We start from the raw sequence: 18,976 nt of genomic DNA, 5'->3' as shown, positions 1-18,976 counted from the left end.
TAGCCTTTGAGGTAGTTTTTTCCCCCCTAAACTTACTAATCAGAGGTGGTATTACTAAAATTGAGTTGATGTGTATTCTTAAAATTATTTCAGTAGCCTAAAAACATTCTCGACTGTTAAATAAAAGATGCAGTCCTGATACTTGGTGTGAGAGCGTTTCCCTTATAGCAGTTGTACTCAAACTGTGGTTCTGAACCAGCAGATAGCATCACCTGGGAACTTATTTGAAATGCAAAGTCTTGGACCCTACCCCTGACCTACTGAAACAAAGCTGTGCAACCAGCAGTCTATTAAAATAAATCCGCCCACCAATTCTGATGCACACAAAAGTTAGAAAACCATTGGTCTCATTTGCAACGACATGGATGGAACTAGAGGGTATTATGCTGAGCAGAATAAGTCAGTCAGAGAAAGAAAATTGTCATATGATCTCCCTGATATGAGGAACTTGAGAGGCAGGGTGGGGGTTTGAGAGGTAGGGAAGGAAAAAATGCAACAAGATGGGATCGGGAGAGAGACAAACCATAAGAGACTCTTAATCTCACAAAACAAACTGAGGGTTGCTGAGGGGCGAGGGCGGGTATGGAGAGGGTGGTTGGGTTATGGACATTGGGGAGGGTATGTGCTCTGGTGAGTGCTGTGAAGTGTGTAAACCTGGTGATTCACAGACCTGTACCCCTGGGGCTAATAATACATTATATGTTAATAAAAATAATCATAATACAAAAAAGGAAACCATTAGTCTGCTATGTATTTAAATTACTTTTTCTATTTCTTTCTTTCTTTTTTTTCTTTTTAAGAGAGAAAGAACAGGTGAGCCGGCAGGGGGTGGTGGGGGGAGAACAGAGGGAGAGAAAGAAGCAGGCTCCCAGCCGAGCATTTGGTTATAGTGTTTCATTAGTCATCACAAACCTATTCAATTAGAGGTTAATATGAGTTATTAATATGATGAACACCTGTCTTCTATTTCATAGAAAAGAGCTTAAACAGAGATACCTGGGTGGCTCAGTCAGTTAAGCATCTGTCTTCCATTCAGGTCATGAACCTTCAGGCCCTGTGCCCAGCTTGATCTCAGGACCCCAGGATCATGACTTGAGCAAAAGGTAGATGCTTAACCCACTGCGCCACACAGGCACCCCATGCTTTTCTCTTTCTAAAAAAGTAGACAGCTTGGTTCTTAAACTCTTTTTTTTTTTTAATAATTTTTTATTTTTTATAAACATATATTTTTATCCCCAGGGGTACAGGTCTGTGAATCGCCAGGTTTACACACTTCACAGGGTTCTTAAACTCTTAACCACAAACATTGATAAATGACTTTTTATTTAATTTTGTTTTACAGATTCTTGCAGCCAGTACAGAAAATAGACATGAATCTCACAGATCTTCTGGGAGAACTGCAGCGAGACCCTTGGCCTGTACCACAAGGAAAGAGACCCTTACGTTCCTCTGGAGTGGCACTCTCCATAGCTGTGGGACTACTTGAGGTAATGATGATAGCTCTGTTTTGGAATGTAAATGTATATGTATGTGTATCAGTAATATGTACAAGGTAATGTTGAGTGAAAAAATCAGGTCATTAGGACAGCAAGTATATAATTATATTTGAAGTTGGACTTGCAGGGTATCCTTTTGTGTACAGAGAGGCACCTAGAAGGGTGTTTGTCCAAATATTAACAGTGGTAGAATAAGGGGAATTTTGCTTTTAAGTAGTATTTGAAAATTTTACACATCTCTTAGGCTTTGTAACTATAGTTAGAACTTTATAATTATAAAAATGCTTTTTAAAATTGTGAAATGATACCAAATTTACAGAAAAGTTGTAAAGAACTTTTTTCTCCTTGAACTATTTAAGTTGCTAGTATGTTCTCAACCCCTTGAATACTGGAGTTGTGTTTTCTATAAATGAGGATGTTTTCCTACATAACCACAATACAATTATGAAAATCAGAGTATTGACACTGATAAATTACTACCACCTAATTTTCAGACCTCATTCAATTATTTCAATAATTTATTTTACAAAAGAGATATAGTTCAGAGACATGTATTTAGTGGTATGTCCATTTAGTCTCCTTCGGTCGGGTATAGTTCCTCAGCTTTGCTTTTTCTTTTTTTTTTTTTTTTTTTTTAAAGATTTTATTTATTATTTTATTTGACAGAGAGAGATCACAAGTAGGCAGAGAGGCAGGCAGAGACAGAGGGGGAAGCAGGCTCCCTGCTGAGCAGAGAGCCCGATGCGGGGCTCGATCCCAGGACTCTGAGATCATGACCTGAGCCGAAGGCAGCGGCTTAATCCACTGAGCCACCCAGGCGCCCCAGCTTTGCTTTTTCTTTCATGACCTTGATGCTTTGGAAGATTCAGTCCAGTTATTTCATAGATTCTCTCAAATGAGGTTTGTTTTGATGTATCCTCACAATTAGATTCAGGTCTTGCATGATTGGCAGGGATATCAGAGGAAAATGCTGTGTTTTCATTACACCGTATGAGGTGACCCATGATTTTCATTTGCCCCATTCAAGGTGATATAATCACCACGATCACTTACTAAGATTGTGTCTGCAGGTTTCTCCACTATAGAAGTACTTTTAAAATTTCTCCTCCTTTTGTGATTAATTAAACATTAGATGCTAAGGAACTTTGAAACCATGCAAATATCCCATTCTTCATCAAACTTTCAGTTTATTTATTAATACCATTATGGAGTTTACATTTCCTTCTCTCTATGTATAGTTACTCTACTTTGTCCCATAATTAGAAAAATTTATATAATCATTTTAGAAATGCTTTTATTTGTAATTTCTCTAGTCAGTTACTGGACAAAAATACAGAGCACATTTTTCATGTTATGTTATAGCTTCAGAAAAGAAAGAAATGACAACTTTTTATCCATTGTGTTTGGATTCCTCAAAATTTCTGGTCTACCGAGAGCAGTCTTTCTTATTTTAAAAATAATACCATTTTTCTCATGTCACTGGTACCTTGGTTAGGAAGGAGAGGTAGATTGGAGTACTTTGTCCATCATCATGAACTAGAAACATAAGCTATGCTTGTGTTTTAAACATAAAAAGTAAAACAACAACAACAAAAAATAGAAGATGCGCTCTTGGGGTGCCTGTTTGGCTCAGTGGGGTAAGCCTCTGCCTTCGGCTCTGGGATGGAGCCCTGCATCTCATTGGGCTCTGTACTCAGCAGGGAGCCTGCTTCCCCTTCTCTCTCTGCCTACTTGTGATCTCTGTCTGATGAATGAATAAATAAAATCTTAAAAAAAAAAAAAAAAGAAGATTCTTTCTTTCACTCTTTCTCTACTCCTCCCAGTCAGGCTTTAAGTAAGCAGGAGAAGCATCCTTGTTTAGAGAGATCAGGTTTATAGATTATTTTAAAGTTAGGAAGGCACTATTGTTTAGGGTAGGATTTCAAAAGAAAGGTATTCAAATAAATACCTTGTTTTTAAATTTCACTTTACAACATTTGGTTATTTCCTGAAAAATATATGCTTTCCTGTTTTCTAGAAAGAATATATCAAAATTCACTTTTAGAAATGTATATCCTTGTATTTTCTTTTAAATTCTTTTGACAAGTTACTTTTTTTCCAATAGTGTACTTTTCCCAACACTGGTGCTCGTATCATGATGTTCATTGGTGGTCCAGCCACTCAGGGGCCCGGAATGGTGGTTGGTGATGAACTGAAGACACCTATAAGATCATGGCATGACATTGAAAAAGATAATGCCAAATATGTTAAAAAGGGAACTAAGGTAATTTTGGTTTTTAAGCCTTTTTGCTTTAGTAGAAAAATTTATTTTATGGAAGAGGAAGTATACAAATACTTGATGATAAGTGATCTGATATTGTGAAGTCTGATATTGTTACTACTATTCAGAATTGGAGAAACAGTGTTTTTTTTTCTTGATAATTTTTCTGGTTTTAAATATTTAAAGACTTAATAGCACCAATAAGTATCTCTTTAAAGAATATTCTAGAGAGAAGCTCTGTGTGCCTTTTTAAATATTCATTTTAAAGAATATCCTGCCTGCTTTGGAAAAATTCCTTGCATTTTCCTTTTTCATTTCCAGAGGCTGTCTTGTAGATACATATACTGTTCATAGCATGAATAGTCCATTATTTTCTTGTGAGTTGTTTTCTGTTCATGTTACTTCAATTTTATGTGGGTTTGTGACAGTATATTCTCACTTTTGACTGTGTATTCCCTTGAATTGGTTTTGCTGTTAATGTCCCTTTTTAAAAAAGAAATTCTCTAGAGTTCACAATTTTATTTTAGTTTTGCTGTATTATCTCTTTTCTTTTTGGCAGTCATTATACATAATTTTAAAAGTATAACAACATGATTTTTGTCACTATTACTGGATGCTTTCTTCCTGCTACCTAATTTTTCTTTTGAGCTTGGAATTTTTATTAGAGCTTCAAAAAGTATTACTTTTATTGTTTATCTAATAGTTTTTGTTACTGTCTTTCCGTACTTGACGTTTTTGTTGCCTGGATGTGGATTTAGCCAGGAAAACCAGTTCTGTCTTCTACTATGTTCATGTATGAAGAGCAAGATATTTGGTATGCCTTTTCTCCAAAGTTAGCTTCATTTAGGAGTATATTTAGAAAGAATTCTTAAAATTTATAGAAGTTATTATATCACTTTATGAACAATTTTTTATCATAGAAAATTAAATTAGAACATCACATTTAAATTATTATGTATTATTCTTTTAGAATTTTTAAATGTTATTTTGATCTCTTTATGGAAAAATGATTTATAGGGTGGTTAAGTTTGTGCATTGCTTTGATTTGATTAAAAAAAATCTTTTGTAGCACTTTGAAGCATTGGCTAATCGAGCTGCTACGACTGGTCATGTTATCGATATCTATGCATGTGCGTTAGATCAGACAGGTCTCCTGGAGATGAAATGCTGTCCCAACCTTACTGGGTATGTATTTACAGTGTTTACGGTTTTTGCAATTATAGACTGATGATTACAGTTTACAAATATAAACCAATAATGACAGTTTAGGAAAAACAGTCATCATCCTGCCACTCCAGGACAACTATTAACAACTTTTGATACTCCTTTCAGTAAAGCTCACTTTAAATTTTTTCTGAAATTCAGTTATAAAGTCACAAGTTCTGTTTGAAAAGCTGTTTTGATATCGTGCATTGTTTTATTATTGTAGCAGCTTTTTTTTTTTTTTAAAGATTTTATTTATTTATTTGACATACAGAGATCACAAGTAGGCAGAGAGGCAGGCAGAGGTGGTGGGGGAAGCAGGCTCCCCCCAAGCAGAGAGCCCGATGTAAGACTCGATTCCAGGACCCCGAGATCATGACCTGAGCTGAAGGCAGAGGCCCAACCCAGTGAGCCAACCAGGCCCCCCTGTAGTAGCTTTGTGAGATATAATTCACACACCATACAATTTCCTGTTCAAAGCTTACAATTTAATGTTTTATTTTTGGTTATTTACAGGTCGAGCAACCATCACCAAGTTTTGTTTTCGAACATTTATGCTACCCCAGAAAGTAGCTCTGTACCCCTTAGCAGTCATTTCCCTTTCCTGCTTCCTTGTTCCCCACGTCCCCCACCCCGCCGCCGCCCCTCAGCCTGGGCCACTAATCTACTCTCTCTCTATAGATTTGCCTGTTCTTGATCTTAGGGGGAAACTATTTCATCTTTCACCATTAAGTGTGATGTTAGCTGTGGGGTTTTGTAGATATGTTTATCAGGTTGAAGAATTTTCTGTCCTTAGTTGAGATTTTGTTAATTAAGGGTGTTAGATTTGTAGCTGGAGTGGGGTAAGTGAGAAGGACAGATTGTGAGGGTATTTTGACTGATGTAAGGCTTCAGATTTTACTTTGAGTGAGATGCAGAGTCATTGGAGAGTTTTCAGTTGAGGTGTGATACGATCTGATGTAATGTTTTAAAGGGACCATTTGACTTCAGTTGTCTACAGTAGAGATCTATAGGGATACAGGAATACCAAGTGGTGGCTGAGAAGTGGTTGGATTTTGGGTATATTTAGAAGGTAGAAGATTTGCTGATAGGTTGGATCTAGGGTTTGGGAAAATCAGAGGGAGTGTACTGGAAGGATTGCCTTTTGTTGAATAAGACTGTGGAAAGAAGAGTATTTGGGGAGAAGATTGGGAGTTCAATTCTGAATATGTTTGGTTTCAGATGCCATTTGATATCCATGAGGAGGTATTGAGTAGGCCGTCAGGTATTACAACATAGAGTGCAGGAGATGGGTCTGGGCTGGAGATAAAAAGGTGGGAACTGTCAGAATTTTGGTGTTTCTTTTTTTAAAAATAGCAATAAAAATGGTAGGGTTCTAAGATTTTGCAATTTAACACCACAAAGATCATTGGTGACCTTCCTAAGAGCAGTGAAAGTTGACTTAGAGTAAACTAGAAGAATAGGAAGGCGAGATTGATAACAGCTGGTATAGATTACAACTTTTCAAACTTTCACATATTAGGTCAGCCGGGTATCTTATTAAAATACAGATTCTGGATTTACTGTGCGTGGGATGAGACTTGGAATTCTGCTTTTCATACAAAATCCTTGGTGATGCCAGTATTGCTAGACCAGGGTCCACACTGAGTAGTTAAAGGTATAGATAGCTCTTTCTTAGTGGTTTGCTGTAAAGGAGGAAAAATTAGTGAGGTGGTATAAGTTGTCCTTAATGTATTATGCATTACCATGTTTAGTGATAAGAGAACATCATAGATGGACATGTTTGTTGAAATAGAAAGTCTGAAAGAATTTATATACTGCTATTGGAATTAAAATGTTAAGTTGTTAAGACTTCTAGATAAAGGTCAGCATACAAAATTCAACTATATTTTTGTACACTGGTGAGAAACATAGAGAAAACAGCATTTACAAAGGTATAATATAGGGGCGTCTGTGTGGCTCAGTCTGTTAAGTGTCTGCCTTCAGCTCGAGTCATGATCCCAGGGTCTTGGGATCCGAGCCTCATGTCTGCCTCCCTGCTTAATGGGGAGTCTGCCTCTCCTTGTCCATCTGTCTCTCCCCCAGCTCATGCTCTCTCACTCTCAAATAAATAAATAAAATCTTTTAAAAAAGGATGTATAATAGCATCAGAGATAACATAAATCAAGAGTTTCATAGTATCAAAAATAAAATTATCATTAATTAATTGTGCCATATCAGTTTTATTCTTTGTCCTCTTTTAAATTTTGATATTTTGTTTTAAAGCTACTTAAGTATTTTAAAAATATGAGGAAATACATGTAAATATTTGTATGCATTTGGGTATATGGGTGTGTGTATCCTCTTTTTGTATGAGAAGCAGAAAGATCTACATATCTTTACCAACGTTGCATTTTCACTTATACCCTACAAAGTGGTTTATAGGAGTTTATTACCTCATTGTGTGGATGTACCATATTTTATTTAACTAGTCTCTAATAGATGATCATCCAGATTGTCATCTGGAGTATTTCCAATCTTGTATTATTAGAAATAGTGAATACTCTCGTGCGTATATTCTTCTTTTGTTTTTGTTTTCCAGAATATCTTTGGGATAGATTCCCAATAGTGGGTTGGCTAGAGTAAAGAGAAAACACATAGATAATTTTGTTAGATATTGTCAAATTCTCCTGCATTCAGGTTCCATCGTTTTGCACTCCCATCTGTGTTTCCATAGTCTCATCAACAGAATATGTTGTCAAACTGTGATTTTTGCCAATCTGTTAGGACAAAATGTTATCTCAGAATTATTTTTTTTTTTTTTTTTTTTTTTTTAAAGATTTTATTTATTTATCAGAGAGAGAGGGGGAGAGAGCAAGCACAGGCAGACAGAATGGCAGGCAGAGGCAGAGGGAGAAGCAGGCTCCCTGCCGAGCAAGGAGCCCGATGTGGGACTCGATCCCAGAATGCTGGGATCATGACCTGAGCCGAAGGCAGCTGCTTAACCAACTGAGCCACCCAGGCGTCCCTCTCAGAATTATTTTTGACAGTTAATGTTCTTTAAAACTTAAAAAAAAAAATTAAAATAGGTATATGCTTACTGTGAAAAATCAAGCCGAATATAAGAGCTTAAAGTGAAAACGGTCCTTCAGTCTCCTAGTCTCACTGAGTGTGATCCTGTTACGTTTGTGTGATATACACAGGGACAGTATATGCAAATATATACATACACAGGTATATATTTGTTTTTAAGAATGAGAACGTGTGCCGTAAACTGTCAGGTATCTTCACCAGTGTGGAGAACTGGGTGGCTGGAATGGGAGAGATGTATTTGCTACCATGCACCATTTTGTATTTTGTACCTTTTGAATTTTGTAATGTATGGCTGTATATCTGTTTATAAAGGAATGTTAGTAAATTACTGAGGACCAATGCAAGTGTTAGGGGCACTCAGATACCCTCAGGATTTAGATTATTTGTGGGGTGTAGATAGTCTCATATATTTGGATTTTTTTAAATTGATGATAATATAGCACATTTTGGAAAGCATCTTCAAAATTCGTTGGTAGTACTGAGAGGTAATTTACTTCTGTTTTTAACACATGGACCCAATACTTGTGTCACTTACATTATTTTTTGTTCTTTACATGCAGAGGATACATGGTAATGGGTGATTCTTTCAACACTTCCTTATTCAAGCAGACTTTTCAAAGAGTCTTTACCAAAGATATGCATGGACAGTTTAAAATGGGCTTTGGTGGTACATTAGAAATAAAGGTAAGAGCCAAAACTTGATATGTATGGTATGTTATCAAAGGAATTTATAGGCTTGAGTGTGATTTTAAAATATCATTAATCAAATTCAATATATGTATTAAAAGTAGTGGTTTTATTTCAAAAACCAGAATTAGAGGTTTTACCAGAAAAATGTGTCATCATTAAATGTACATGAAATTTTACTTGAGCATTTCCAAATAATTGTTAGAAAGAAAGATACTATATAGGTAAACTTCCATTTTAAGTGTGCTTTGTCTTTTTAGTGTTGTGTTTGCTATTGTTAATGCTAGATTTTTTTAATTGTAGGAGTTAATAACTAACTTAAAAGAAACCTGTTCTGTTCTATTTAGGTAATCGGTAATTGTTTTATGGTTGGTAGGTTGTTGATATTGGTTACTTCTGTCATTCACTTCAAATTTGGATTTGAAGAGTCCAAAGGCTTGGGGATACCTGGGTGGCACAGTCGGTTGGGCATTGGACTCTTGGTTTCAGCTCAGGTTGTGGATTGAGCCTTAGCCTCAAGGCTAAGAGGGGAGTAAGCTTGAGATTCTCTCTTGTCATCCTTTGTCCCTCCCCTCTCCTCTTTCTCTCTAAAATAAATAAATCTTTAAACGAAACAAAAACCCAAAGGCTTAGTGTTAATTACAAGTGTATTACAAACACATTGGTTTTGAATTTCCATTAAATGTTTCTTATTAATCTTTTTATTTGAATGCTTGTTCTATGTCCAGCATTAAAAAAGGAAATTACAAATTATAGAGATCTCAAGGGATATATAGGGCACAGGTTTTATTAAGAAGAAACTCAATCTTGGGGCACCTGGTTGGCTTGGGCAGTAGAGTGTGCAGTTCTTGATCTCAGATCTTGAATTCAAGTTCCACCTTGGGTGCGAAGCTTACTTAAAAAAAAAGTTTTGATAGAAAGATAAGAATAACACTTGTGATAGAGTGAAATAACAGATTATAAAAGTCCTACACAGGTTAATGGAAGAAACATGAATGTATGCAGGACACAGTTTACTCTTGACAAATGGTTTTATAGTAACTTACAGTGGTTTTGAAAGATGGCAGAATTAAAGCTGGTTGAAGAGAACACATTTTAGTTAGGATCCCATTTGATGAGAGGTAAAGAAGTGAGAATCAACATGGTATATTTGGGGAAACTTCCCAGTTAGTGAATGGTTTTTATTGTAAGGTAAGGGAAATAGTTTCAATTATGTGGTTGGTTGTAGTTTGGAGATGCATGTCTAGGCCAAAGAAGCCATTGTAAATTAATGAAGAACAGTGTTTTCGAGTAAAATTTGTCTGACTGTGATATTCAGTTTGTTGGGAAAAAGAATCTCAAGAAAAGTGAACTAGGCTACCTAATTTTTTTTTAAGATTTAATTTATTTATTTGGCAGACAGAGTGACACAAGCAGGGGGAGTGGCAGAGGGAAAGGGTGAAGCAGGCTTACTGCTGATCAGAGAGCCTGACCTGGAGCTTGATGTGGAGCTCAATCCCAGGATCCTGGGATCATGACCTGAGCTGAAGGCAGATACTCAAAAGATTGAGCCACCCAGGCACTCCCTATTTTTTTGATAGAAAGTAACAATGGCTTGAATTTTGGTGTCAGTAGAAATTGGAAAGAAACCAATCTTGGTGACAGATTTTCTAAGGGAGGAAAAACAGAAGATAGCATTTAAGGTTTTGAATTAGGATGTATGAATTTTGGAGACGCTATTATTTTGAATTGAGGGTGAGGTTCCCAAATGGAGTCCTCCTATGGGCAGTTGGAAATAGAATATTAAAGTTAGGTCAGGGCTAGATTTTAAATTAGGGCATTGCAATCTAGAAGTACCCGGTGATTCATTATTTCTAATATTAGTATGTTTTCATTGACTTTTGAGTTTTAAATATGGAAAAAATGTCTATTCTTATATACTTGTAGTTGAGTGTATGTTTGAGTTTGTCTTTGAGTACACTGAGGTTTTCACTGTATTCTTACTTTGCAGACCTCAAGGGAAATAAAGATTTCAGGAGCTATTGGACCCTGTGTGTCTCTCAATTCTAAAGGACCTTGTGTATCTGAAAATGTAAGTCATCTTTACTCTAAAAAGAAAATACAGTTAATTCAAATGGCAGACCAACAAGAGACCTAGAGTGGCAGCCTATAGCATTCCTTTCAAAATTATTGTGTAGGCTAAGTTTCAGTAGAATGTGGTTCAGTTTCCATTTCCATTGGTATAATCTACTTGTGCTCATTCCTTTTGCATATCTCTTTTACCATCTACCCCTAAATCTAAACCTTGTATAAATTTGTACTGTCAGCAGTCTTCTTTTTTTTTTTTTTCCCAAGTTATTCCTTGTCTCATTATGTCTGGAAAAACTGAACAACTGTGATTTAAAAATTTGGAGACCTTTGAAAGTCAAATCCGAAACTTTTTTTGTTGTAGGATTTCCAGGAAAGTAACCAAATTAGCCAGATTTGAGTTTCAATTCCTTTCTTTTTTGTTATCCCATCTAGGGGCCATATAATACACTTTAAAATGGTAGAATTAATATAGCTATAGAGAGGATGATGGGACATAACAAAGTGAGTAATCATCTCTAAAAATATAGAGTTTAAAAGTTACTTCTAAGCAATTTTCATGGTAAAAATTGATATCTAAAGTGTTTTTTTTTAATCAGACTGCTTACATTATGGAATTCTGATCTAGAGAACCTATTCATATGTGCGTATGAGTTAAATTGATATCACTTTACACAGATCAATTGGTTGGATAGAAGGATAGTGTTAATTGTAATTACTTCATTAAATGGTATGTGCTTTTTAAAAATCATTAAATGGTGTATACTTTTTTTTTCTTTTTTTTTAAAGATTTTATTTATTTATTGGACAGAGAGAGAGAGATCACAAGTAGGCAGAGAGGCAGGCAGAGAGAGGGGGGGGGAAGCAGGATCCCCGCTGAGCAGAGAGCCCGATGTGGGGCTCGATCCCAGGATCCTGAGATCATGACCTGAGCCGAAGGCAGAGGCTTTAACCCACTGAGCCACCCAGGTGCCCCTACTTTTTTTTTTTTTTAAGATTTTATTTATTTATTTGACAGACAGAGATCACAAGTAGGCAGAGAGGCAGGCAGAGAGAGAGAGGAGGAAGCAGGCTCCCTGCTAAGCAGAGAGCCCTACTCGGGGCTCGATCCCAGGACCCTGAGATCATGACCTGAGCCGAAGGCAGAGGCTTTAATCCACTGAGCCATCCAGGTGCCCCTAAATGGTGTATACTTTTAGGGTTGCCTGGGAGGCTCTGTTGGTTAAGTGTCTGCCATTAGCTCAGGTCATGATCCCAGGGCCCTGGGATCAAGGCCTTCATGGAGCTCCTTGCTTAGTGGGGAGCCTGCTTTTCCTTCTCCCTCTCCCTCAGCCTGCCGCTCCCCCTGCTTGTGTTCTCTCTCTGTCAAATAAATAAAAATATTTTTTTATGAATTAGGAAAAAAGTAAATGATGTCTACTTTTTTTTTTTTTTTTTTTAAGATTTTATTTATTTATTTGACAGAGAGAGATCACACATAGGCAGAGAGGCAGGTAGAGAGAGAAAGGAGGAAGCGGGCTCTCTGACGCGGGGCAGAGAGCCCGACGCGGGGCTTGATCCCAGGACCGTGGGATCATGACCTGAGCTGAAGGCAGAGGCTTTAACCTTCTGAACCACCCAGGCGCCCCTGATGTCTACTTTTTAAGTCTACAATATGAAGAGCTTGTATCAATACTTAGCAAGAACTTGAATTATTTTATAATTTTACTTTGTAAAAATTGTTTAATTTTATTTAATGACATATTTATATGACTTCAAAAAATCTTAAGCTTTTAACATTCATTAAATTAGAAATGTGAAAGTTGGGCGCCTGGGTGGCTCAGTGGTTAAGCTGCTGCCTTTGGCTCAGGTCATGATCTCAGGGTCCTGGGATTGAGTCCCACATCGGGCTCTCTGCTCAGCAGGGAGCCTGCTTCCTCCCCTCTCTCTGCCTACTTGTGATTTCTCTCCGTCAAATCAATAAATAAAATCTTAAAAAAAAAAAAAAAAAAAGAAATGTGAAAGTTTTTTTTTTTTAAAGATTTTATTTATTGATTTGACAGAGAGAGATCACAGGCGGGCTGAGAGAGTGGGAAGCAGGCTTCCTGCCGAGCAGAGATCCCGATGCAGGGCTTGATCCCAGGACTCTAAAATCATGACCTGAGCCGAAGGAAGAGGCTTGACCCACTGAGCCACACAGGCACCCCAAAACAGTTTTTCTTTTTTTTTTTTTTTTTTTTTTTTTTTTAAGATTTTATTTATTTGCCAGAGATAGAGAGAAAGAGTACACACAAGCAGGCAGAGAGGCAGGCAGAGGCAGCGAGAGAAGCAGGCTCCCCGCCGAGCAAGGAGCCCGATGTGGGACTCGATCCCAGGACCCTGGAATCATGACCTGAGCCGAAGGCAGCAGCCCAACCAACTGAGCCACCCAGGCGTCCCAAAACAGTTTTTCTTAACTGCAGTTTTTTCTTCCCCTTTTTACCTTACTATATATTGTAGTAGTAGGGATGCCTAGGTGGCTCAGTCAGTTCAGTCCTGGGATGAAGTCTGGCATCAGTCTCCTTAGTCACCGGGGATCCTGCTTCTCCCTCTTCTCCCTACTTGTGCTCTCTCATTCCCTCTCTCTCTGACAAATAAATAAAATATTAAGAAAAAAAAAGAAATGTGAAACAGTTTTTCTTACTTCAGGTTTTTCCTCCCCTTTTTACCTTACTATATGTTATAGTATTAGATTGAGGGTACATGGCTGGCTCATTCAATGCATGCAACTGTGGATCTTGGGTTGTGAGTTCAGGCCGCACCCTGGGTATATAGATTACTTAAAAGTAAAATCTTTAGAAAAATTGTGTTCTCTAGCTTTCACATATACTCTTTTATTTTTACAGGAGATAGGAACAGGCGGCACTTGTCAATGGAAGATATGTGGACTCAGTCCCACTACAACCTTAGCTATCTATTTTGAGGTTGTCAATCAGGTATGACTTTTTATATTATAAGTACTCAATTTAGGCCATAAATGTTTCATATTTTTTCCAGTAGTAATTATGACTTGAAACTTAATCTGTTTTGGAATTTTTGTTTATCATTTTCTGTTTCTCAAGGCTAAACTTCTTGGTGAGAGGATAAACTATAATAGAGATGTTAGGGAAACCCACCAATGCCCAACATTGGGCAACCCAACTTTTAGTCTGTTTTTTTTTCTTTTTTTTTAAATTCTGTCTAGTTATGCATTTTTGTAATTAGCGATTGAGGTCCTCCTAGTTGTCACAAGGTATATAAAGATATATGAAGCCCCTACAAGAAAGTTTAATATATCAAAATTCATAGAAGAAGATTGGAAGGTAAAGATTCTAATATGTGAAAAATTTTTTCTGGTATAGGAAGAAGTTATATTAAAGAATGATGTAATATACAAATTACTGCATTACATACCAATAGATATTAGGCATAAAATGAACCACAGAGGTTCATGGTTAGCCTTCCTAAGATACAGAGGTTTTTTTGTTTAACCATCAGAATTTGTGAAAAAGAGGTGGCTCTTAACTGACTGACCAGTCAGTCAATAAAGCAAGATTCCTTATTGTTAAAGGTCATGAAGGTTTCTTGTATTGACTACCTGCTATTTCTTTCTAAGGATCATTATTATAAATTACTGTTGGGCTCTTCTTATTAATAGTTTCCCATTGGTCATCTGTTTATCATGTGATTATCTTCCTATAAGTTCAGTTTTCATTTCCTATACTGAGGGGAGAAGGACTTGGTTCAGTTTCTCTTTCTCCAGCTACAATTTGGCAAAATTGCCTTGCTATGCCTTTGTGTATCTGTTAATTTCTTTACACTTCTCCCTTCATTTTGTTCTTTTACATCTTCCGATTATATATTACTTGAAACTGATATCCTAAATGGACTCACTTCTTTTTTTCTTTGTTATTTTTCCCCTTTCCCAGATCCATTTCTCTTTTATGTGGCAAATCACAACTGTTTGGTATGCACTGGAAACAAGCATCCTTCTAATTGATTTTAGAATGACTTTCATTAATGCTAGGGAAACTGTATTAACATTATAATAGATTTTACTTAGTTTTTACTCTTATTTTCACATAGCATAATGCTCCAATTCCTCAAGGAGGACGTGGTGCAATCCAGTTTGTGACTCAGTATCAGCATTCAAGTGGGCAGAGACGCATCCGAGTGACCACCATTGCTAGGAAGTGAGTTGTATTTGTTAGACACTTAATTTACATATCAAAACTATTCTTGGTCATGTTTCCAAACTGGGTTTCTGTTTTGAGCAATATCTCTAACTAGAAAGTGGACATTTATGATTAATAGCATTTTATTATTTTAACTCAGCTTATTGGCTAAAATATTCATTGTTAGGATCCATAATTTTAAAAAAATGACTCCTAAGACACATTCTTCAAAATATTCTTTTTTTTTTTTTTTTTAAGATTTTATTTATTTATTTGTAAGAGAGAGAGAGAGTGAGAGCGAACACAGGCAGACAGAAGGGCAGGAAGAGTCAGAGGGAGAAGCAGGCTCCCTGCAGAGCAAGGAGCCCGATGTGGGACTCGATCCCAGGACGCTGGGATCATGACCTGAGCCGAAGGCAGCTGCTTAACCAACTGAGCCACCCAGGCCTCCCCAAAATATTCTTGTATTTAGCATAGTCCTCAGAGCGGAGGAGAAAAACTAATAAACATTATCCTATAATAGGCAATGGTAATATGTATATACGTGTAGAATAATATACCATAATAATAGCATTACTTTTTAATTGAGTTCTTAGCTAGTTTTATCATTCTATATTTTTTTCAAGTTTTTATTAGATATTTAATTCATTTACCAAGCCTTTATTCCTTGTCTCCTTTGTGATTAGGTACTTCTGGGGCAGGCTATGGAATGCAAAGGACTTGAACATACTTGGTCTGCTATATGATACAGAATAGTCCAGTCCTCAGAATTCTGTGTAGTGAAGGGACAGTTGTTTTTTTTTTCTTCCAATTTTTTGGAGACTAATACTTTTATTAAATACAATAAAAATGAATTATTAGAAAATGTAACTTTACAAATTCAAAATATAAGTCTCTATTTTTATTAGATTTATTAGACAAAAAATTATTTTATTAAATTGCTTAAAAATTTCTAAACATTTATTCTCAGTTTCTGTTCTTATCTCATGGCAAACCGACACTAGATTTGCATACCACACTTTGTATAGCACTGCTTGAGACCACAAAGGTGAAAGTCTTTCAACAGTTAATATTATTAGGTAGTATTTTATGTAACAAAGTAATGTCCTATATTTCTTGAGGTAGTTACAGTTCCCAAAGAAAGTGATAAGACATACCAGATCCCTTTTCTTGCTCATCTCTATATGATGTATTTTCTGAGTAAGGCAAAAGAGAGAGTTGATTAGGATAAACTTAACAGATTTAAGCATGGGCTAGAAAATGGACACAGAGGGCATCAAAGCTTTTATTTTATTGAACTGTATTTAAACTCTGGCTTCATTCCTGAAAACCACGAGATTGTTTTGGTGAGTGATGCTTAAACTGAGTATTGGTTGGATTGTCTTTTGGTTAGCAAAGGATTGTACATAGGTTTGTTGTCCTGCTCTGCTACCTTGGTTTGACTTAAAATCCTGGACCAATTTCTTGGAAGTTTTGATTCTTGGCAAACATGTCAATTTATTTTTTTAAAATTATTTATTTATTTATTTATTTATTTTTTAAAGGATTTTTATTTATTTGACAAATGGAGATCACAAGTAGGCAGAGAGGCAGGCAGAGCGAGAGGAGGAAGCAGGCTCCCCGCCAAGCAGAAAGCCTGAAGCGGGGCTCGATGTCTGGACCCTGGGATCATGACCTGAGCTGAAGGCAGAGGCTTTAACCCATTGAGCCACCCAGGCACCCCCATGTCAATTTATTTATGCCTCCTCACACACACACACATGCATGCACGCATATGCATGTGCAACTTAAATTCAACATTCAAAACATTTACATAAGGAAACAACTGGACATACCAACTGAGGGATATTTTATAAAGCTACTGACTTAGACTTGTCAAAAATGTCTTAGAGGGCAAGAAAAGCATTATAAGCAGTCCAGATTAAAGGAGACTGAAGAGATGTTATGACTAAAGCCAGTATGTGATTCTGGGTAAAATCCGGTGTCAGGAAAAATTTTGCTGTAGAGGACACTACAGAGACAATTAGACAAATTTGAATGTGGTTCATATATAAGATAATGTTACATCAGTGTTTAATTTCATGAATTTGATCATTAAGGCTTTATAAGAATAGAAGATAATTTTCTTGATCTTAAGAGATACACACCGAAGTTTTTTTTTTTTTTTTAAAGATTTTATTTATTTATTTGACACAGAGAGATCACAAGTAGACAGAGAGGCAGACAGAGAGAGAGAGACGGAAGCAGGCTCCCCGCTGAGCAGAGAGCCCGATGCGGGGCTCGATCCCAGGACCCTGAGATCACGACCCGAGCCAAAAGCAGCGACTTAACCCACTGAGCCACCCAGGCGCCCCCACACTGAAGTTTTTAAGGGAGGGTCATATCTCTAACTTACCCAAGAAGTTTGACAAAGGAAAGAGTATGTGTATGAAGGAAGAGAGAATGATAAAGCAAATGTGTTAAAATGCTAACAATTGATAAATCTAGATGATGGATGTATAGGAGTTTATTCTAATCATAGCTTTTTTTTTTTTTTTTAAGATTTATTTGTTTATTTGAGAAAAAGAGAGCATGAGTGGGAGGGGCAGAGAGAGAACAGGAGACCGTCTCAAGCAAACTCCACATTGAGCGTGGAGCTGGACACAGGGCTTCATCTCACAACCCTGAGATCATGACCTGAGCCAAGTGCAAGACTCAAGTTGCTTAACTGACCTCCCAGGCATTCCTCTAGTCATAGCTTTTATGTTTAAAATACATTTTAAAAGAATATATATTTATTTATTTGAGAGAGTGAGTATGTACACGAGCAGGGGACAGGCAGAGGAGGAAGGGGAGAGAGAATCCTCAAGCAGACTCCCCACTTATTTAGGAGCCCAACTCAGGACTTGATGGCAGGATCCTGAGATCATGACTTGAGCCCAGATCTCCAGCTTGGCCACTTAACCGACTGAGCCACTCAGGCATCCCTATTTAAATATTCTTAAAGTGAAAAGTTTTAAATTTAAAAAGTTAGGTAATCCAGTTAAGAAATGGGCAGCAGAAGACCTGAATAGATATTTTTCTAAAGAAGACACACAGATGGGTAATAGACATATGAAAAGATGCTCAACATCACTCATCATCAGGGAAAAACAAATAAAAACTACAGTGAGATACATATACCTTACACCTGTCAGGATACTTAAAATTAACAACACAGGAAACAACAGATACTGGCGAGGATGTTAAGGAAAGAGGAACCCTCTTACTCTGTTAGTGGGAATGCTAACTGGTGCAGCCACTCTGGAAAATAGTGTGGAGGTTCCTCAAAAAGTTAAAAATAGAATTACCCTACACCCAGCAATTACACTACTAAGTATTTACCAAAAGGATATAAAGATACTGATTCAAAGGAATACATGTATCCCGATGTTTATTTATTTTTATTTTTAAAATGGTTTTTATTTATTTGACAGAGAGACAGTGAGCAGGAATGTAAGCAGTGGGAGTGGGAGAGGGGGGAGCAGGCTTCCTGCTGAGTGGGGAGTCTGATGTGGGGCTCAATCCCAGGACCCTGAGATCAAGACCTGAGCTGAAGGCAGCCGCTTACTGACTGACCCACCCAGGCGCCCTGAATCCCAATGTTTGTAACAGCATTATCAATAATAGTCCAACCATTGAAAGAGCCCAAATGCCCATCGACTGATGAATGGATAAAGAAGAGGTGATATAAATATATATATACACCCATGGAATATCACTCAACCTTCAAAAAGAATGAAATCTTGCCATTTGCAATGATGTGTGTAGAACTAGAGTGTATTATGCTAAGTGAAATAAGTCAGAGAAAGACAAATACTTCTGATTTCACTCATATGTAGAATTTAAGAAATGGGACATAAGAGCATGGGGGAAAGAGAGGGAGAGACAAACCATAAAACAGACTTTTTTTTTTAAAGTAGGTTCCATCCTAGGGGTTGAACTCATGATCCTGAGATCAAGACCTGAGCTGAAATCAAGGGTCTGATGCTTAACTGACT

The 18,976-nt window shown here is 37.0% G+C and overlaps 1 protein-coding gene across 2 annotated transcripts in view; it reads left to right on the top strand.

The window, feature by feature from the left end:
- The window catches only part of SEC23A (SEC23 homolog A, COPII coat complex component), a 63,454-nt gene that overhangs the window by 13,821 nt on the left and 30,657 nt on the right, over positions 1-18,976 (top strand). For both annotated transcript variants that reach the window (XM_059181965.1, XM_059181964.1), the window contains exons 7-13: positions 1,343-1,487; positions 3,601-3,759; positions 4,826-4,941; positions 8,592-8,715; positions 10,709-10,789; positions 13,650-13,739; positions 14,869-14,975. In XM_059181965.1, coding sequence (XP_059037948.1) covers positions 1,343-1,487; positions 3,601-3,759; positions 4,826-4,941; positions 8,592-8,715; positions 10,709-10,789; positions 13,650-13,739; positions 14,869-14,975 — 822 coding nt within the window. The remainder of the gene's footprint in view (positions 1-1,342; positions 1,488-3,600; positions 3,760-4,825; positions 4,942-8,591; positions 8,716-10,708; positions 10,790-13,649; positions 13,740-14,868; positions 14,976-18,976) is intronic.

Source organism: Mustela lutreola, chromosome 7 (assembly GCF_030435805.1).
Source record: "Mustela lutreola isolate mMusLut2 chromosome 7, mMusLut2.pri, whole genome shotgun sequence".
Classification (NCBI taxonomy): Eukaryota; Metazoa; Chordata; class Mammalia; order Carnivora; family Mustelidae; genus Mustela; species Mustela lutreola.
This window is presented reverse-complemented; position numbering and strand designations above follow the sequence as displayed.